Raw genomic sequence first — 22,020 nt, 5'->3', positions numbered from 1 at the left:
GTTGAAATTATAAATAAATGAAAAAATTAAAATAAAATGACTTTGGTAAGATTTGAATCCTCATCTTTTTGTAACAGAGTTTTAAAATGATGAAAAAATTAAATTTTATGACATATGTCAATAAATAATAATATAATATTTTTGAAATATCAATTTTTAAATTAAATAGGATAGCTATAATAATAATATAATAATTATAATTCTTATTAATGATAATAATAATAATAATTACTTTTATTAATAATAATAATATTTCTAATACTTCTTTTCTCATATCAATAATATATAATAAAAAATATAATATATTATATATTAATATTAATAATAACGGTACTCACTTTATTACTAATAATATTAATATTAGTAATATATAATAATAACATATAACAATAATAATAATAATAATTATCATTACAATACTAACGGTGGTTATAATTTTATTATTGTTACTACAAATAATATTTATAAAATGTTTAATATTAATATTTATAAAAGTATTATAAATAATAATATTATTTATAATTAATATTATAATTGAAATTATAAATAAATAAAAAATTAAAAATAAAATGATTTTTTAGGATTTGAATTTAGGTTCTTTTGTACCAGAGTTTTAAAATGACGAAAAAATTAAATTTTATAACATGTGTCAATAAAAGAAAATGGATAATATAGTAATTTTAATGGTATTTTTTTTTAATATGTAATAGATTCAAGGCATTTGTATTATTAATTATCAAATTCTTTGAATAATAATGTGATACATTACAAAATGTAGTTAATGCTTTAAGTACATTCTATAAAGAATACGTTTCAACTTTCGTACATATACTTTAAAGAAATTTAAATTAACATAAATAAAGATTTTGTAAAGAGAGAAATAAATGTCAAATAATTGAATTCATTAAATAGTAAAAATAATATATTATTTTAATATATATATATATATATATATATATATATATAATATGAATTTAGAAAAAAAAAAATTTAAAGTACATTGAACAAAAATCCTTAATTTCAAAGCTTTTGAATTCAAAATAGGATGCTTATTTTGATACCCTTTTGCAGTATACTTTTGATGCAATTCATGAGAATGTTACAAACGCCATTATCCCAATCAACCACAAGATTGCAAAGGGTTTTCATCATATCTCAGAAAAATATCACTATGAATCTCGTTTGGGAGGTTTTATTACCGTAAGAAAATGACATTAAGGTTCCAGTATAAGTTAAAGTCAAAAGATTATGGTGACGTACGTTTTGTTTGTTTAGCAATTCCTTCTGGTTATAAGGACAATTCATTAGTAACAACATTGATAATTGAATACGTTTTCATTAGTGTCCTAGTGTTATATATTCGTAATATTTTTTGTAACTATTATATTTATTAAAAAATTAAAGTAAAATATGATTTCAATATATAAAAATATGTAACACTTCTTTCATTAAAATTAGGACAGTTAAATCTTGCAAATAAATTACATCATGCATTCAGTAAAAATTAAAGGATGCATGATTGATTTTCCTTTTATCCTAAACCTTAAATAAACTTCACACACATTCAAAATTTCCTTAAACATTAAAATATCAAACTCATTTAAATAAGCAAAATGAGTCATACACATCAAAATAATTATTAACACTTTACATATATAGATAGAGAAACAAAAATCATCACTATCTATTAAAAGTAAAAGGTTTGCATGTCTTTGAAATTCAAACCAATAGGGAGAGAGCCCTACCTTAATCGTAATGTGAATTACGTACAATAGTTTGGTCAACTACTATTGTACGTTGTTTTTTTTTATTCTATTTTATCTTTACTTTGGGATATTACTCAAATTCTATAAATAATCATTATTCAGCCCTTATCATTCACTTCCCCTGTAATCTAATCTTTCTCCCCTTGTTTTTGTTTTCTTCTTTGGTTCCATATTTCCAACAAGCCCAAAATCTCTCTGACTTCTGGAGTGATTTGTTAGAGGATTTGAGTTCTGAGTTCTTTCTGAGCAATTTGGTGATTTGGGTTCTTCTGGAGTGTTGTTTTCTTCTTTCTGGATTCTGGGGTGCCTTGAATTTTTAATTTCAGGTTTGTTTAACGGAGCTCTCAAACTTTTCTGAATTAATTGCTTCAAAGTTTGAATCTTTGCTTCAACTTGAAAAATGAGTGTATTCGGTTTCTGACAGATTATTTGAGCTGGTATTAAATTTCAAGGAAAAGAGAAAACTTGAAAGCTGAAAATGACTATTGTGAACCTAGAACCCAGGGTAAAGAAGACAAAATCAAGGAAGAACAAAGCAGTGGTTGATGAGAAGTCACCTTTGATACCTAAAACTCTTGAGGCTGGTTCTTCAGGGTTTGATGATTTCAACGGTGCTTCATTTTCTGGGGCAGTTTTCAACTTGTCCACCACAATTATTGGTGCTGGGATCATGGGGTTGCCCGCATGTGTTAAAAAATTGGGGATGATACCTGGTCTTCTTTCTATCATCTTGATTGCTTTTTTGACAGAGAAGTCAATTGGGTTCATGATGAGGATTTCCCGGGCAGGGAATCTTTCTTCTTATGCCACTCTAGTTGGGGATACCTTTGGCAAATTTGGAAAAGCCCTGGTGCAGATATGTGTCATAGTCAACAACATTGGAATGCTGATCATTTACATGATTATTATCGGTAACGACTATATTAAGATTAAAACCTTAGATTCTATGAACTTAATTGGAATGCTCTGATAGGGTAAATATTTGTTTTTTTATGCAGTGTTGTCATCTGATCATTAATTGTCTTATGTGGTAAAAGTCATGTTTAGTTTGATTTCTAATTAGTTGGCTGTACGCAAAATTTTGCCCTTATCTTGTATGAAATCAAACTCAAATTTTATTTTGGTGGACTTGTTATCTAGTTCTTAGGTTAAGGTTTTAGTTGAACTTGAACACTTCAATCGGTTTAGATGAGAAGTTTTGGTTTGTGATTCAGCTTTCTGTTGTTTAAATTGAAGGTGATGTGATTTCTGGAACATCTTCTGGTGGAATTCATCATTCTGGTTTACTTGAAGGATGGTTTGGAGTTCACTGGTGGACAGGACGTACATTTGTTCTTCTTGTTATAACACTTGCTGTGTTTTCACCTTTGTCCTGCTTCAAGCGCATTGGTGAGTGTCCTTCTTTCTTGTATTAAAATGAAAATTGAAAATATAATATTATCATAATTTTGGGATTGACCACCAATTGTTGTGGCTGTGACAATGCTTAGGTGTTGTTAAAATGTCAGTTTTCATCTCAAATTACTCAAGTATTTATTTGAAGTGTTGACAAGCCAAGATGAATTAGCATTAAGGCTTGACATTTAATGGGACTACCTATTTGCTTAATGTTAATTAATTGCTTTACTTTCTATATTTCTCAGTTTCTTTTTATTGTTTGAAATATGTTTATTGCAGAAATTGAGCAAATGAGTAACTGAAACTTTATAAAAACCTTTTGTTGTTTTGTTGCCATAAATGTCCTATTGTGAGTATGACACCTGAGTGACATGACATACTAGACATGAACTAATGTCTTAAATACTTTGAGCAATTCTTTTTTGTTCAAGTTATGTGATGGGAATTTGGGAGACGCATTGTCATGATTATACTTTGGATTAAGCTCATTTCTATAACAAACCCATGAAGATTTTTTGGTCATGCTGTGTTTTTTGCAGATTCATTGAGATACACTTCTGCATTATCATTTGGTTTAGCAGTTGTCTTTCTCGTCATTGCTGTGGGAATTTCAATTTTCAAGATTGCAATTGGAGGCATCGGGATGCCTAGATTATTCCCTATCATTACTGATGTATCCTCAGTTTTTGAACTGTTCACAGTAACTCCTGTGGTTGTCACAGCCTATCTATGCCACTTCAATGGTATGAAACTTTCTCAGACCTTTTTTTGGAGCCCTTTACCCTTGTTTTAATGTTTTTTATTGAAAACAGACATATGTAGATATAAGTTTGTCAATAATTTATGTGAAAAAAAATGTGGCTTGTGAGGTCATTCTTACAGTTCCTTCATAAGCCTCACCCCAATCCTTGTCCAACTAATTTGAGAAGAAAACTTCAATGAGGGTTACCTGTTTGCTTCATGGATATATAGTTTGATGTTTGTATTGTGTGCACTCTTCTTTTGCAGTACACCCCATAGACAATGAACTCGAAGACTCATCACAGATTCGTGGGGTGGTGCGTGCTTCCCTTGCTCTATGTGCTTCAGTGTACTTATTGACAAGTTTCTTTGGGTTCCTCCTATTTGGTGAAGCAACTCTTGATGATGTGCTTGCAAATTTTGACACTGATCTTGGGATTCCTTTTGGTGCTGTGCTCAATGATGCTGTTCGTGCAACCTATGCTGCACATCTTGTGCTTGTATTTCCAGTTGTCTTCTATGCAGTGCGGATCAACCTTGATGGTCTCCTATTTCCATCATCTAGGCCTTTGGTTCTAGATAACGTCAGATTTGCAATAATTACTGTGGCACTTGTAGCTTTTTCCTTTTGGGGAGCGAATTTCATACCCAGCATTTGGGATATTTTCCAGTTCACTGGAGCAACGGCTGCAGCATGTTTAGCATTCATATTTCCAGCTTCTATCGTCCTTAAGTAAGTTCGGTGCTGGATTTTTTCAGTTCAGTAATGCATGTAGTTTTCAAAATGTGGTATTTTAAGTTGTGTTTAGATAAGGGGAAGAGAAAAATGTTTTATTAACTTCTTGATCCATGGAAAACTTGTTGCTCTCTGTGCTCTTTCTACTTGTTAATTAACTCAACGTTATCATTAAAAGTTTGTTTTATTACTACAGGGATCGGTACAACATTGCCACTAGAAGGGACAAGATTCTATCTGTCCTTATGATAGTGCTTGCAGTCTTTGCAAATGTTGTGGCTATATACAGTGATGCACTTGCCTTGATCCAGACTAGTCTTAGCTCAATGGGAGTGATATCATGAAACTTTCTTTAGAAGTTCACACTTCTAATATGTTCATACTTGCAGATAGAGGAGTGGCAGGGTTATTGGCCGACTAGAAAATTGGTGTTTTCTGAGAGGTTATGATGGGTTGATTGTAAGATAAAGAAGCAACCCAGTGTGCTGTTCTTGAAAATTGTGTAAAGGCCTGCAACATGTTCATCCTCCTTTGTAATTTGCTCTATATGATATTGTAGTTCTAGAGGCTTTGCTTGATTGTCCTGTCAAGTAAATGTAACTTGGAATGTTGGCTGGATGACTGAAGGGACGTGCTGTGAATTATGAAATATTGATTCAAGCATCTAAGTTGAGACAAAACTGTGAGCGTGCTTGTAATATTTTTGGGTTGTAAATAATTCTTCCCATATAGAACACTTTTAAGAGATTTCCAAATATTTTAGCAAAGTTTCATTTAAAATAAATTTATTTTTGTAAAATTATTTTTTCTACGATTGCCTTTGTATGCTTAATCTTTTGTACAATGATATGTAAAATCATATACCGAAACATAATTGATTACATCGTTCTCAAGCAATATTATATCATCATTGTTTTCTTATGCATCACTTCATTATAAAAGGAAAAAAAAAAAAAGAGCTTATCTTCTATTCAAATATGAATGTATGAAAAGTGAGAGGTGTTGAAAATTCCATTGTGCATAACTATTCACTAGATAAACTAATTTGGTATTAAACTTTCAGAATTTAAAACTATTTTGTCTTATTAAAAAAGAGATAATAATGTCATTTCCAACCCTTCAAATTATTTTTCTTAACATTATTCCAATTTCTGGGATACTATTGTTTTGGGTATAAAATCTACGCTTCCTCTCACATTTCCCCCTTTCCCATAATTCGTACTCTCACATTTTCTCCCTTTCCCATCATTCGTAGTGAAGGAGAGAAAAAGACGTGCAATGCTAAAAGTTTGAACTGAATGTACTTAAACAATAGACTTTGTTTGCAATAAATACAAATAATAATAATGTTTAGAGAATTTTATTCGGTCATCTATCATGTGAGTTTTACAAATATAAATTTGTTTAAGTGAAGAATGTTATTCATGTAGAGATATGTTCAGTTTTAAAATCCCTTTTCATGTTTTTTCTTTTTATCAACAATCAACAAATATATTAATGGTACAAGAGTTCATACTTATTCGATTCTCTACAACTTTTATTAGAGTTCCAACCCGCTGAACTACCTTTCTCCAAGCATTCCATGTTCCAACACGTAACCATAGCATCTCACCATACCTATCTCTTTCCGGTATCTCCCCCTCTAACCATGGCACAATGGACTCAAAAATTGTTGACAACCACTCCCGATTTTGTTATAACACTTCTTTCAAGTCCATATATATATATATATATATATATATATATATATATATATATATATATATATATATATATATATATATTTATACATAATACAATTGAAGATAACATAAAGAAGAACGCACAAAATTAATTAAAAGTGGAAAGTTTAAACACCATTTTTTTACAAGTGGCAAAGTGTGGCTTTACACCCGTGATCTCCTCTTTTTGCTTTAAATTCAAAAAGAAAGATTCATCTCATGTGCTAAAATTCTAATTTTTTCACTCTCAACTTTTCTCTCACCTTCTACGGCTCAAACCCTAAATTTTTTCCCTCTCAACTTTTCTCTCATCCTCTGTCATCTCAAACCCTAATTTTTTCATTCCCAACTTTTCTCTCATCCCCTGTTGCCGCCTCACTCTTCCTCTACGAGCAAATCCCTATTTTTCTTTCTTCGCTCATTTTGATTTCTAGATCTGGGTTTCAAATTTTTTTGTTCGATTTTGTTCTCTTCAACCCTTATTTTAAGTTTCTTTTTTATGTAAAAGGAGACTCTTTACCACTCCTTTGAAGGTTTGGAAGGTTTGTTCTCTCCAACACTGATTTTTGTTTGTATCTCGAGGTTTCAAAGTTTAATTTTGGTTTGTATTTATGGGTTTCAAAGTTTATTTCAATCTTTTTCTCTTTAGATCTCATTTTTTTCTATATATTTTTTTAATTTTGATATGACCTACATTTTATGGATTTATGGTTTTCGATCTTGCTCTTCTTCTATGTTTTTTGTTTTTTCTTTCGATCTGGCTCACTATATTTTGTTTCCATGGTTTATGAATAGAAACCGATGGTATTAAATTGATGAAAAAGGGACTCTTTAATGCGCTTCCGAAGGTTTTGTCATCTTCTTTTCACCGTTGATTTTTGTAGTTATATATTTTACATTTATTTATTTTTAATTAATTTTTTTCTTTCGATCTACCTCACTATATGTATGTTTCCATGGTTGATGACTAGCAACTGATGTTCAATATTCTTAATTGAGGAAAAGGAGGCTCTTTTTAAAGAATCAATGGTCTTAACTGGTGAAAAGGAATTTCATGGTAAATGGACGACTCGAGATGAAAAAGTAAAAAAATGTTGTTTGAAATTAGTCATTGAGATGGAATTTATTCTCACTAGCAATATAAACTAAAAATACATGCTAAATTTATAATAAGAGATGGCTAATACTATGTTTTGTAAATTGTATTGATTTTCTTTATTCACATTTGTTTGTAAACCATGGATCTGAAGTTTAGTTTTGTGATGTTGTCGTAGATTCTTAGAAGCAATGAATTTGATATTGAGAAAGTAGAACACTTGTGGACCAACATGGTGCAATGAAGGAAAGAGAATGGTACTAATACGATTATGTATATTTGTGTAGTGAATCATTGTTAATGTTATAAACTATATGTGTATGTTAGCATATAGTCTTTGTCCTTGCTAAGAAACTCTACTGGTGGTCTACGCTACTACTCTTGGCATTGGAATACATGCATTCAACCTTTGGATTACCTAAAGGTATTAGTTATGTGACACATTTTATCTACTATTTTTAAATTTTGGATTCTTTGGATCTTATGGTCATGGTAGATAAATTTTTAAAAATTCTAGTTTTTGTATTGAAGTTTTTCATTTCTTTCATCTCTTTTGTTTTTAACCTGCATTGGTGGTGATTTTGTGTTGAAATATTTTGTTCTATCTGTCATACTTTCATGTAATTACATCTTTTCACGCTTTGTTGTTTACTCATTATTAACATTTGTATTTATAGATTCCAATCTTCTGTCATACTTTGTTGTGTTAATTTTGCTCACCAATTGTTGTTTATTTAAAAAAAAAAATGTTGGTTGATTGATTAAGTTTTGACATGATTATAACATTGTCAACAACAAATCAAATATATAGCCTATACTCAAGTGTTGTTTATTTGAATCCTTTTGTAGCGTGATATTAGCCTTTTGTGTTTTGTAATTATTTAACTTTTAAACTTTGCTTGCGCACTTTCTTTTTATGGTTTTCCTTTTATGTTTTTTCCATGATTTCATGTAATATTTTGTTATTTTTATATTTGGTAGGTTATTTTTATAAGCTTTTACCCATTAAGAAATTAATGCACTTATCATTGTCTATATTCTAAATATGTGTATTTATTTATCAGAATTTGTTGAGCAAGTTTACTATACAATCAATAATTTGGAGAGTTTTACACACTGATTTGTCAACCACTTCTCTTAAAAGAGATTATGAAACTATGTTAGAGTCATACAACGATGAGTTATCATTGAAGATGTTGCTAAAAAATATTAAAAAACAAAAGTGAGTTGTGTATTGCAAATGAATTGTCTAAACTTTTGGATTATCAACATTTCTATTTTGTCTTCATTCAGATTATTTTGGAAGATTGATGTTATGGTATTTGTGTTGTTGTTGTTTGTCTAAAGACAAATTATAATCAGAATTTTGGTCTGTAATTGTATTTGACTGTTTTCATTCAGATTATTGTGTTATGGTTGTTTAATTAAAAAGAATTATCTCCATGCAGTAACATCTTTTGTACTATCTAATTATAAAATCATCTTACATAGTTCCTCTTTAGAAGAATTTGAGAAGGGAAGTAAACACTTTTAAGAGACTACAAACTTCTTTGATCCTGACAGAGAACTAGGAGATGAAATATTTGGAAAATTGTATTTTGGTAAAACCCATCATCCTTTTTTATAATTATTAACTTAGCATCATTTTTTTCCCTTAGATATTCATACTTAATTTTGTGCATTTTAGGTTATTTTTCTTTATTTATTGTTCTCTTTATGCTCTCAAACTCCCTTGAAGAAATAACTCAGTAACAAAATTCTCCTTCACCCATTTTCTTTAGTTTATTTCGGTTGGCATGTTAAATACTGTTGTATTAAGGTACCGGTAGAAGCTGTGAACCAATACACAATACACATACTTCTAATCATTTCATTCTATAATGGATTTTTTTATTTTAATATTTTTTTGTGATACATTGGGTAAAACACTAACATAGTTATTTATAATTTGTCTTAATAGTTTTTCATGAAATTTATTCTATAGATTTGGCATACTACACATACTTTGCACATAAATTAAACAGCTTTGATACATTGGGTAAAACACTAACATATTTATTTATAATTTGTCTTAGTAGTTTTTTCATGAAATTTATTCTACAGGTTTGGCATACTATATATTATTTTGCACATAAATTAAATAGCTTTGACATTGCTTTTGGAGAATTGTTGGAAAATTGTTGGCATCAGACTCTGATTTATGTTGAAATAGATTTGCTTTTAATAAACTGGATGATCTATCCAAACTAGGGACAAGAAAGAGCAAGTTGTTTACTTTTTTACTTTCACTCCTATGCTTCAAAGTATAAATTTAATAGTTTTTCTACTTAAGATGGATCAGGTTAATTGTTATAAAAATTAAGTTCAACAATGTGGATCAGCTTAACGAAACTTCTACTAGTTTTTTTACGAGAAGCAATAACAAAGAAATTTGTTGCTTTTTGTGTTGAACTAATTGTCTAATGGTAAATTATTGTAAAGTGTAGATTTTTCTTGCTCTCAACTTTGCCTACCCAATTTTTCATGAACCTAACTTCACTCAAAGATGTTGTGTTGGTTTTTCTCAATTTGGAAGAGAGGCAAAGAGTTGAAAAGAAAATATGAGAATTTAAAGAACATAAATTTACACCCACATGGTTTGATTTGAGAAAGTCACATAAATTTCATGAGATGATTTTGTAATCTCCCAATACAATGTTAAAATCAGTAAGCATTGGATTGTCAAACATCGAAGTAATGTGTGCTATGTATGATAAAATTGTTTACAAATTTAGTTACATCACACAAAAAAATCAGATTATCATGATATTTGTTTTAATAAATTTTATTTTACTTTTAAAATCAATATATGTTTAAAGTTCAGGCACACATTACGAAGATCATAAAATTCAACATGAGATAAAAAATTTCAATAATATTAGATATGGAAGGATTGTCTCTAATAAAGTTAACTTTAAAGGAAATGAATCTACCACCCTATTTTTTTCATGATATGATAAATTTTAGGTTTTTCTTTTATAATTGTAGTTTCCTCTGAGTTTGTAGAACAATTAGTGATTTTATTTTAACACTGATTTTTGTGAAAAAGAAAGTATTTAAACTCTCGTGTTAATACTTAATTACATAATTTAATATTTAATTTAATTTTTTTAGTACTTTTACTTTTAAAATATAATATTTTGTTTCAAAACATGAAATATTAATATATAATTTTGAAATGATTTATATATGCTTTTGTTTAATAAGTATAGAAATACGAAAAGAATTAAAATAAAATAAAAAAAGAAAAATAAATAAAAAAGAAGCAATTTTTTATTAGACTTCACGAATAACATTAATTATAGAATATAAAAATAATTAATATAATAACATATAAAAATATGAAAATAATTAAAATAAAATAAAAAAGGAAAAATAAATTAAAAGAAAAAAAATTCTTATCCGTCTTCACGAATAACATTAATATAAATTTCTTTATATAATAAACAATAAAGAATAACATTATAATTAATAAATACGAAAAGTAATAAATACTAACGTTATAATTAATAGATACTAAAGGTTATTATATTTTGGTTCTATACAAAATTGTGGTTGCAAAATTGAGAAATTATAATTATATTAATTTTTAATTGAAAATTTTTGTGATGTATTATAGTTGGATTTTAATTATATTAATTTTTTATTGATAAATGAATTTTAGTTATATTAATATTTAATTTAATTAGGTAAAAGATAGTTGTGTGACTTAAAACACATATAACAACATACGACAAACTCTCTCTAAAGTTTGACTTTATTTTCCTCACCCCATATTCACTCATGGACACCTATATGCAACCGTTTGTAGAGTGAAATAGAAAAGAAGATTTCATCCATAATTAGTATTTTCAATCCAATCTTCAATTCTTTGGGTTGCTGGTTGTAGGTCCAATATGTTGACACATTGCAGCAAAGTCATTAGCTGTATTCTTTGGAGACGTTGGATACAAGTTGGGCTTTGCAAGCCCAAACACAACTGATTTCCTTCTAAGCTTAGGGTCCAAAAATGCAAGGAAAAATAAAATGGACCAAAATACAAGCCCATCAAATTTACTAATTACACTACAAGACAATACACCTATACATTTATTTAAGTATTTAAATGCATAAAAACTAAATGGGCCTAGACATTGGCCCATGCTGAAAGTCCTTCTAAAGTGATATTCATCATCAACCTAATATGATTCATCATGATCTTAGATAGGCCCAACCTAGCTTAACATGGAATAGCCCTATCTCAATCCATATTAACTTGAATTTGATTTGAGTCAATATGACTTGTGTATAATTAAGTCCATTTCAACTTGACCCAAGCTTTATCCACCTCAACCTGACTTGGGTCAAACCTAACCTAATGTAGTTGAGCCCAACTTTGAGACTTGGGCTCATCCTAACCTAACCTTGCATAACTTGAGCTCACATAACCTTACCTTTCCTAGTTGAGGTCCAACCTGAACAGTACCCAATCTGACTTAATTTGACATAGGCTTGGACCAACTAGGCTTGACCTTGGTCTACCTTGACTTAGCCTAATTTGACTTGGCTTGATTTGAGTCCAGCTTAACTCAAGTTGGCCATGGTCAAACCTGACGGGCTTGACCTAGACTAGGCTTGTCTCAACTCGACCAATTTGACCCAATTTGGATCTAACTTAACCTAGCCAATGCTAGCCTAACCATATTCAACTTGACTTGTGCCCAACTTGACTTAACATAATCTTGACATAAACTAACTTGGCTCAACCTAAGTTAGGTCTATTTCAATCTAATCTGACTTGGTCCATATGGAGTTGGTTCGACTTGACTCAGCACGATATGAGCCTAACTCAACTCGGTCTATATTGGATATGATATAACTCAAACTCATCTTGACGAACTTGATATGACCCTAACCTAACATAACCTGACATGAAGTTGTTTTTACCTTGCCCATAAAAATATGGATCAATCTTCTCAAACCTAACCTTATTTAAGTTAGACCTATCTCGATTCAGTCTTGCTTAAACCTTTTCCATCCTAACCTTTCACAACTTAATTTTGTATTTTGAAAATATGTAAATTTATTCTATCTATATTCAATTTATATCGAATCTAAATCTAATTAATTAGATTAGACTTAAAATCTAAAAATATATGAATGACTTTTCTCATGGAGTGAGTAGAAAAAAAATAGAACAATTAATAATTTTTTCATGTGAGTAGAAAAAAAATAGAACAATTATATACTTTTTTTAGACAAATATTTTTTTTTATTCTCATTTTTAAAGATGTTTTATTTTAAAAATATACCCAACGTTTTATCCGTGGATCGGAAAAACGTTATATATATAAACAATATCTCATTGAGGCCCACCGTCATTATGTCACAACTGTCCTTGACTCCTGATGGCTTGAAATATGCGTATAAAAAACCATACAATTGGATTTACCAATCTGAAAGCAAAAAATTTGTATTTCATAGTGTAGATTAAAAACTTTGTAATTACACTTCTGAATTACGTGTTTTAAAATAAGTGAGAAAGCGAAAGATTTAGCTAATTTGTAAATCGAATAATCCATAAAATTTTCCATCTATATATAACATTAAATTCATTTTGTTTTAACTTTGAGATTAGTTTACCTATAGAGTATTTAAAGATAGATCAAATCTAGAAACTTTATGAATCATAAAGTCTCCTTAATGAAAGCGATGAAGGGGTATTTTGGCAGAAGGAAAAATAAGCACGTGCTCAACTGTAATATAATATTTATTGTGACATGACTAACATGCAATGTATATGAGAAAATATCTTGCCATTTATGGTTAAATTTGAAGTTTGAGATTCTTTTTCTTTATCAATTATTCATCGGTAGAGTCAAGTCACAAAATACATTATGGAGACGTGTAGATTCTAAATTTTATGGTCCAGATGTAACTTTCAACCAAAAAAACATTTACATTTTAAGTATTACCTATAAATTAATTGTGGTTCAGATGAAATTTTATAAAATAAGATCTATATTCATTTATATACTATAATTTGATGATGTGTATATTTTAAATATTTCAGAATTTAAGCAAAATTTATATTTCAGTTTTAGTTTTCCATAAATTTTCATTTTACTTTAATTCTCTAAATTACAAGATTATTAACTAGTTTTGTATAACTAAACATTTGATTTTATGGCAATCATACTATCTTGCAACATGGTTCATGACAAACAGAATTTGAAAATTTTAATTTTGAAAAATAATTTTGATGATTTATAATCTTTTAAAACTTGAAGTTGTTGGAATTATTGAACAAAAAAGTGACTTTTCTATTCATTTTAAACAAAAAAAAAGGTCAATTTTGAAAACGTGATTGTAATTTTCATCAAAATGTTTTTTCTAGGAATGATACTTCTTTGGTGAATGTTAAGTTGTTTATTCCTTTTAATCATAAAAGAGAAGAAATTTGCAAACCATGTAAGAGGAAAAATGACCATAAGAACATTTTTCAGATTAAAAAGAAAATGACCATAAAACACATTTGATGAAAGAATATTACTTTTTTCACCTTTATATTTAACTAAAACATATATTATATGTATCTAAACAATTTAGACCTTGACTTTGCTCCACTCATTTCTCTATTATTTTTCTCTTACTCAACTAGAAGAAACAGTGTCAAAGTTAAAAGAGGTTATTATGAAACAGAAGACCAGCGTCCTAAGGTACAAAGCTTTTCAAAGTTTGAATCTTTATTTTGTTCTAAACATTGTCTGGCTTCTGGGGTGTCTTGAGTTATCATTGTTCAGCTCTGCAACTCCGAGCCTGTGAATTCCACTGAAGTTTTTTATTCAAAGTTTGATGCTTTTCTTGAACTTGAAAAATGGGTCTTTTTGCTTTCGAAAAAACATAGCTGATTTTAGATATTCTTCATGAAAGAATTTGAAAGGGGAAGATGAGGAATGCAAGTGCTGCACCTGAGGCAGTGGAGAAAAAACCAAGAAGGAACAAGAGAGTTGTTGATGAGAATGTTCCTTTGTTGCCAAAGGTTCAGGCGAGTGATGATGATGATGATGATGATGCTTCAGGGTTTGAAGAGTTCAATGGAGCTTCATTTTGTGGGGCAGTTTTCAACTTGTCAACCACAATCATTGGTGCTGGAATCATGGGGTTACCAGCATGTGTGAAAAAGTTGGGGATGGTGCCTGGGCTTCTTGCTATAATCTTAACAGGTTTCTTGACAGAGAAGTCAATTGAGTTCATGATTAGGATTTCTAGGGTTGGGAATGTTTCCTCTTATGGGAGTCTCATGAGGGATGCTTTTGGAAAATCTGGAAAAGCTTTGGTGGAGATATGTGTTATAGTCAACAGCATTGGTGTGTTGATTATTTACATGATTATACTTGGTAAGGACTTTGGTTTAATCCTAAGCCAAATACATTAACTTTGATGAGTGTTTTTGTTGGAATTGAATTGTTACATTGGTTTTGGTTGTTCTTTGTTACTCATTAATGTTGTCTGATTCAGTTTTTTTTGTGTTGTTGTTGAAGGGGATGTGATTTCTGGAACATCTTCTGGTGGAACTCACCATTCTGGTTTGCTTGAAGGCTGGTTTGGAGTTCAGTGGTGGACTGGAAGAACTTTTGTTGTTTCTTTTACAACAGTTGCTGTGTTTGCACCTTTGGTCAGTTTCAAGAGAATTGGTAAGTGTGTTTTTTTTTGTCACTGTTCCAAGTAAAAAGAATAAATTGAGTGGTGAGTTACTATTAGTTCTTCACTTGAGAAATTACAAATCAATGGAAATGAGTGGACATAAATTAGTAAACAATGACAGCAAAATAACCTAATAAGCACTGTAATTCATGTTTAAAAAATGAACTTTTTAAGTTCTAGTTTCAATGGTTGTTTGGTACAACTGCTCTGGGGTTGTAATAAAGTTTGTTGTGATTTATTTGAATAACTGGTAAGGAAGTGTTGGAAATTAAGCGTTAGTTTATGTTCTACTTTGAATAAAAATATAAAATTGAATATTATATAAGAATCGTGTGAATCGTGTACAAATCACAATTATATAATTTATCTGTGTGAATCTCACTAAATAAATAAATAAATAAACCCATACCTTGTTTTCAAACAATCTAAACCACAATAATGGCAATTGGATGTATTTCATTTCACCCCTTTTCAGTGTTGGAAATCTAGAATACCTATTAATTGCATGCTATAATAGTTCTTATTATTCCACAACTACCATTTTGTCCACGGATTGAAAATATCTTTTTATACGATAGAAACTTGGCGAAAAAAACTGAAATTGGGAAATCTAAGTTATTATATTGTTGGATACGCAACTAAAATTAGTAATTTCATGTTCTAAGTGATGTTTGTAATTGCAGATTCATTGAAATTCACATCTGCATTATCAGTTGGGCTAGCAGTAGTTTTTCTGGTGATTGCTGTTGGAATGAGTGTGTTGAAGATCATAACCGGAGGCATTGGAATGCCCAGACTCTTCCCAATCATTACTGATATGACATCAATTTGGGAACTGTTCACTGTAGTTCCTGTGCTTGTCACTGCTTATATCTGCCACCCTAACGGTATGACAATCATTTTACCCTTTGGGAAACTTCATTTTCCTTTTCTTAGGCTATGTTATTATATGAAGATAAATTTTAGGAGAGTATGAAAATGGATTTGAGGAAATAGATGTGTTTTTTTTTTGAGTAAATTTAGAGAGTAATGGTAATGAATTTGGAATTAAATTGTATAAAAGTTAATGAATGATTTGATTGATATGATAGATAAAGAGTTGTAAAATTAAATAAAATTTGAAGTTTATTAAAATATTCTTGATAGAAAAAATAAAATGATTTTGTTGTTGTGATAAAAAAAATTAAAATTAAATAATACAAATTCATAAAATGTAAAAAATGTAAATAAATTTTTAAAATAAATAATTAAAATTTAAAATACGAATTTTTACATATATTTTTTAACAATGTTATAATTATTATTAATTACTATACATATTTATATATATTATATAAAAAGGGCATAAAAGTAAAGTGGTTAATATATGTTCAAATCTTTACAATATTAAAAGGATGAATTTCAGAAAAAAAAATTCACAAATCTATCTTTCTTTTTCTGCTTAAGTCATTAAGGGTGTGTTCCTTGGTAGAATGATATGGGAGAGAGTGTAAAGATGAATTTGTGTAGATTTGGTTGGATGGATTTTTGTGTTTTTTTGAGTGAATTTGGAGATAAGTTTTATAAAAGTTAGTGAAAGATTTGATTGATGTGATAGATAAAATAAATTCTAAAAATAGATAGAATTAGAAAGTTATCGAAATACCCTTGATGAAAAAAGAGAATGATTTTGTAATTTGATGTTATAAAAAATTATAATTAATTAATACGAATTAAAAAATATTAAAATTATATAAATTTTAAAATAAAAAAAATTAAATTTTTATGAATGTAAAAAAAATTATACAATTAAATTTTAAAAGAAAATTAAACAATTAAATTTTAAACAAAAATTATATAAAGTTAAAAAAAGTTTTAAAAAAAAGTTCAAAAAAATTAAAAAAAAAATTAAAAAAAAGTAAAAAAAAGTAAAAAAAAAGTAAAAAAAAGTAAAAAAATAAAACATAAAAAGCATCAACACCAATGTCATAATCAGTGTCACTCCTTTATAAACCAAGGCAGCAGTTACGAAACTGGTGCCATCCTCCTTTCAAAACACCACAACACCGCAACACCGGTGCATAGTGTCACCCAAACACGTCGTCCAACCACACACTACCCACCACCTCAACGGACGGCCACCCGTTTTCGTCGACCACTACACTCCAAATCACCTCATCTTCTTCCCCCTCCATGCACTCAACAATCATACACACCATAACTCTCCTCTCAAAACACTAGCGCGGATGACATTCACAAGCACTGCGGGTCACAGACACACTACATTCACAACTTCCATCGTTTTAAAATGAGCTTTAAAAAAAAGAATGAAGAAAGGAATCTGGTCATGAATATTTTCAGGAATCTTGGCAAAGGAAGTCACACCAAGAATCTGCTGTGCACATGGTTTTGGAAAGGGAAACAAAACTCAAGGATAGTTTCGTAAACAAATCCATTATAATCGCGTATCCTCACACTTTTGAGAGGATGAAATAATTCATCTATCCCCAAATCGTCTCTCTCATATCCCTTTATTTCATCTAAACCAAACACGTTCACTTATCAAATCTACTCTTCCAAATTTACAAAACCCTTAAATGAACACTGCATAAATAAGAACACACAAACTTTTTAAATTCATATTCTCTGTCTACAGAAACAGTAGAAAATACACAAACATGATCTTAACGTTCTTATGAACATCATAGTTAATAATTTCCTCAAAAAGTGTTGTGAGGTGAACCCGACAGCTATACAAATTCTGAAACAAAACATCATTGTTGTTTTTGTCTGTTTCTGGCAGCGCATTATGACTTCAGATTACTTATCCATTTTGTCAATAACTTATGAATGGAAATATACATTTTGATTCCTGACACTGGATTATTTGAGTAACGTAACCATAATCGTAGCCACATAGCAGGTGATGAGAAAACATTATGGATGTATAATTGATTTTAAAATAACTTTTTAATATTTAAGATACTTTTAGAACCATTGACAATTGTGCCATGTGAAATTAAAATTGACTTTACATTTTAAAGTTTTTTTTTTCTTTTCAAAATCAATTATTAATTTAAGATATATAATCAGTTCTGTAAGTTGTAACTGATTTTATACATATCAGTGAAAACAAACGTGTATGCTCTGCGTATTTTATGATAATATAAAATAAAATTATAATTAAAAGTTAGATATTATATTAATTATTCAAATAAAAAATATCACTAGAATTTATATTAAAGTTATAGAAAATAATTAAATAAATAAATATTGTATATTATCTTCTATAATATTATAATCACGTAGATAAAGAATAAAATCAATAAAATGTGTTGTATTTATTTACTATGATGAACATATATTTTGTGTTAGATGTACACGTTAAATTCTCCTTCTACAAAGCTTCTACATTAAATTCAATATCACAACTTATCACCACATTGTTAGATTATATAATTTATAATTTTTAGATAACCAATAAAGTTTGACAATCTGATTATCGAATTTAGATCTTTTTTCTTATCAATTCATGAGCGTATGCTATACCTTCAAAGATGCGCAAATGATTAACAGTAGACTTACTTCCACCTCATGCTTATTGAGAAGTTTGATTTTTGATATTGGACATCAAAAAGTGATTAGAAAAATAAATTGTAGAAGAGACAACTTCTGTCCAAACTTCTTGCGTATGATTTTAGATTTTAAAATTCATGTGAGCATGTTGAGAATAATTATGTTTTTCCTTTCGACTACTCCATTTTGTTATGATCATCTAGGTACAGTCAATGAATGATTAATTCCATGAGTTGTGCAAGAATCATTGAACCCTTGAAGTGAATTATCCTTCTTGATCTAATCTCAAAGCTTTGATTTTAAAACCACTCTCTTTTTCAACTAGATTCTTGACATTTTTGAAAGCAACAAAAGCTTTTAACTTTTGTTTGAAAAAGTACACCCATGTTTTTTAAGTGAAATCATCAATGAAGAGTAAGAAATAGTTATTCACACTGAATAAAGGCGGATCGGTTGGACCATGTACATTGGTATGTTCAAGTTGGAATGGTTTGGTTGCTCTTGAGGCAACTATTTTTTGCAAACTTTTTCAAACATGCTTTCCAAAAAGACACGTTTCAAACAATTGATTAGGATTGTTGATTTTTACCATGTCCTTTTCTCCAAAACTTTTAAGGGTTTAAAGTTTAAGCGTTCAAATCTCATGTGTGAACACCATGCTTTATTTTGCACACACTCACCTCCAAACACTTTGCTTCGATAGTTTTTAGATTCAGGATAATTCTTAACATAAACACCTTAGCATCAAATTTTCATTTTGATCTTTAAGCCACAAATATTTATCTTTCATGAGAATCTTATATCCATTTTCAAGAAGTTGGCCTAAACTCAAAAGACTGCTTTTTAATTTAGGCATATAATAAACATCATTAATCAACTTATGAATGTCCTCTCTGGAATTGTACCTCTTCCTCTTGCTTTTCTATGGGCTCTTGATGATGAAAAGCTTATTTCTTCATTGTTTGAATCATTATTACCATTTCCTCTTCTTTCTTGTGCATGAGCATGTTCTCTTCCTCTTTGTCCACGACCATGTCCTCTTTCTGATCCACGTCCTTTTAACTATTAAATCCTCCATTATTCTTCAAAAAGCTTGAGCTTTAAGGGCTTGATCCAATTACTGTTCTTATATCCTATGCATTCTTTCTTCATGAGCTTGTAAAGAACCTTCCAATTCTTCATGACTCATAGAGTCAAGACCTTTTGATTCTTCAGGCAGACTACATAATTGAACTTTAGAGTCAAGGAACAAAGGATGTTCTCTGTCACGCAAACATCTTCTACTTTATCTCTATATTGTTTTCAATTTATTAACAATCGTCTTTACTTTTGAACAATACTTCAAAATTGATTCAAATTCCTTCATCTTCAAAGCTTCAAAGTCACTCCTTAGTGATTGAAGCCTTATCTTCACTTTGTCGACATAGTAGCATAGGCGTTCTTCTTGATCATGTGGTTATCCAAACATTGATGATGAAAGTAAGTGCTTGTTGATATTTTTTCCCTGTTTTCATATCATTTGGAGATAATTTATCTTCATCTTATGACTTTTTTTACAATCTCCCAAGCACCTTGAAAGTCAAGCAAGGCTTTCATTAGAATACACCATTTTTCATGATTTTCTTTTGTAACAAGAAATGTTTCATTAGAATGCCCATTGCTTGCCATCTTTCAACTCTATTTTTTTTCTCCTCTCAACTCTTTAATTCAAACATAGCTCTTGATAGCAATTTGATATAGGAAGAGGTCAGAAGTAGAAGAGAAAACTCAATTTTTCTTCCTTAAAAAATGACAAATACAACAAGATATTAGAGGTGTTTCATGGAGGGATCTAGACTCTTTTCTAGGATCTTTTCTAAACTTCACTATAAAATTGTTTACATCCTTCTTAATGAGAATCTTTCTTCGATTTTCTAAATTTTACATAGAAAACTCAAGAGTCACTCCACATAGTTCTATGTTTTAAATTACAATAACACTCTGATGGTTGAATTGCATGAACTGTTCTTGCAGTACACCCTATAGCAAATGAGCTGGAGGACTCCTCTCAGATGAATGGCGTTGTACGTGCGTCACTTGCTCTGAGTGCTTCAGTGTACTTGCTCACAAGCTTCTTTGGGTTCCTCCTATTTGGCGAAGCAACACTTGATGATGTGCTTGCAAATTTTGACACTAATCTTGGAATTCCTTTGGGTTCTGTTCTAAATGATGTAGTTCGTTCCAGCTATGCAGCACATCTTGTGCTTGTATTTCCAGTTGTTTTCTATGGATTGCGTGTCAACCTAGATTCTCTCTTATTTCCATCATCTAGGCCTTTGACTCAACATAAACTCAGATTTGCATCAATTACTGTTACACTTGTTGCTGTTATCTTCCTCGGAGCAAATTTCATACCCAGCATTTGGGATATTTTTCAGTTCACTGGAGCAACAGCTGCTGTTTGTATAGCATTCATATTTCCAGCTTCCATCATTCTGAGGTTAGTTTGATATTCAAATTCTCTTATTTTCTGTTCCACTTCACAATGGATATTTTTATCTGAGAAAACACAACACCATATTAGAAATGCATGTTTGATTATGATTTGTTCTTTTAACTTGCATAGAGGAGATAACTTCTTTGGAAAGATTGCATTAACCTTCTTTATATGATTATCTATCTTCGAATTTGTGTCATCAGCAACTGATATTTTGCTTATTTAGTTTTTAAAGTAAGTGGCTCACTTTAGAAGAGTAGGTTCTTTATTGAAAAGTTATTTTTAGTTGTTTATTTGTTGTGTCTAACATATACTTTCCAGTGAAAAAAGAAAAATGGGTTGATATATGCTATTGCTGAAAATTAATTAACAATTATGGCTTTGCATTCATGTTTCAATTTCAGGGATCGACACAACGTAGCAACCAAAAGGGACAAGATTCTATCTGTCTTTATGATATTTTTGGCTGTCTTGTCGAATGCTGTGGCTTTATACAGTGATACTTATGCCTTGATCAAGAAGAACAAAACTTATACATGAATTCTTTTTTTCTTGAAACTTTCTTTGAAGCCCATAGGACAAGCACATTCATACTTTCTCATGGAATAAACCAGTAAGCGCTGGTAACATGTTCAAAAGTGTGTAAATAAGAGTTTTAATTACTGATCTCAAAGTTTAAGGGATTTTTCAAAATCAGTCTATAAAATGACTATATATATATATATTTTATTTTTTTTTTCTAAATCAGTTTTTCTTTAATAAATATTTTGTAGCGGTTATTACTTTTTGTGACTCTATTTCCTGGA

At 29.7% G+C, this 22,020-nt stretch overlaps 2 protein-coding genes and 1 long non-coding RNA gene across 4 annotated transcripts; all 3 read left to right on the top strand.

The window, feature by feature from the left end:
• The first annotated feature begins 1,845 nt into the window (after positions 1-1,845).
• Positions 1,846-5,396, top strand: LOC114182120 (amino acid transporter AVT6B-like). Its single transcript, XM_028068898.2, has 6 exons — positions 1,846-2,092; positions 2,191-2,677; positions 3,003-3,155; positions 3,704-3,907; positions 4,173-4,638; positions 4,838-5,396. Exons 2-6 carry the CDS (start codon positions 2,245-2,247, stop codon positions 4,983-4,985), a joined length of 1,404 nt encoding a protein of 467 aa, XP_027924699.1. The 5' UTR covers positions 1,846-2,092; positions 2,191-2,244; the 3' UTR covers positions 4,986-5,396.
• Positions 5,397-6,495: 1,099 nt separating this feature from the next.
• On the top strand, positions 6,496-7,983 carry LOC146886722 (uncharacterized). Of its 2 annotated transcripts, XR_014994366.1 has the most exons (4): positions 6,511-6,904; positions 7,158-7,210; positions 7,334-7,419; positions 7,637-7,983. It is a non-coding gene; the product is annotated as an uncharacterized LOC146886722 (long non-coding RNA). The 2 variants fall into 2 exon arrangements; XR_014994365.1 differs by having other exon boundaries at positions 6,496-7,419.
• A 6,055-nt stretch (positions 7,984-14,038) lies between these two features.
• LOC114181661 (amino acid transporter AVT6B-like) lies at positions 14,039-21,948 on the top strand. Its single transcript, XM_028068171.2, has 6 exons — positions 14,039-14,195; positions 14,410-14,876; positions 15,021-15,173; positions 15,867-16,070; positions 20,752-21,217; positions 21,619-21,948. The coding sequence occupies exons 2-6, from the start codon at positions 14,426-14,428 to the stop codon at positions 21,752-21,754; spliced, it is 1,410 nt and encodes a 469-aa protein (XP_027923972.1). The 5' UTR covers positions 14,039-14,195; positions 14,410-14,425; the 3' UTR covers positions 21,755-21,948.
• The last annotated feature ends 72 nt before the right edge of the window (positions 21,949-22,020 follow it).

The sequence above is a fragment of the Vigna unguiculata genome, chromosome 4 (assembly GCF_037176805.1).
Source record: "Vigna unguiculata cultivar grain cowpea cultivar isolate G323 ecotype 2 chromosome 4, ASM3717680v1, whole genome shotgun sequence".
Lineage (NCBI taxonomy): Eukaryota > Viridiplantae > Streptophyta > Magnoliopsida > Fabales > Fabaceae > Vigna > Vigna unguiculata.
The sequence above is the reverse complement of the archived record's forward strand: the minus strand, read 5'-3'. Positions and strand labels throughout refer to the sequence as shown.

What these genes read in the sequence shown, in the direction of transcription:
- LOC114181661 (XM_028068171.2), top strand. Translation starts at nt 14,426, where the DNA reads ATGAGGAATGCAAGTGCTGCACCTGAGGCAGTGGAGAAAAAACCAAGA. An exon ending in GGTCAGTTTCAAGAGAATTG is followed by an intron (nt 15,174 to 15,866) that starts GTAAGTGTGTTT and finishes TTGTAATTGCAG; the next exon opens with ATTCATTGAAATTCACATCT. An exon ending in TTATATCTGCCACCCTAACG is followed by an intron (nt 16,071 to 20,751) that starts GTATGACAATCA and finishes CTGTTCTTGCAG; the next exon opens with TACACCCTATAGCAAATGAG.
- LOC114182120 (XM_028068898.2), top strand. Translation starts at nt 2,245, where the DNA reads ATGACTATTGTGAACCTAGAACCCAGGGTAAAGAAGACAAAATCAAGG. An exon ending in GTCCTGCTTCAAGCGCATTG is followed by an intron (nt 3,156 to 3,703) that starts GTGAGTGTCCTT and finishes TGTTTTTTGCAG; the next exon opens with ATTCATTGAGATACACTTCT. An exon ending in CCAGCTTCTATCGTCCTTAA is followed by an intron (nt 4,639 to 4,837) that starts GTAAGTTCGGTG and finishes TTATTACTACAG; the next exon opens with GGATCGGTACAACATTGCCA.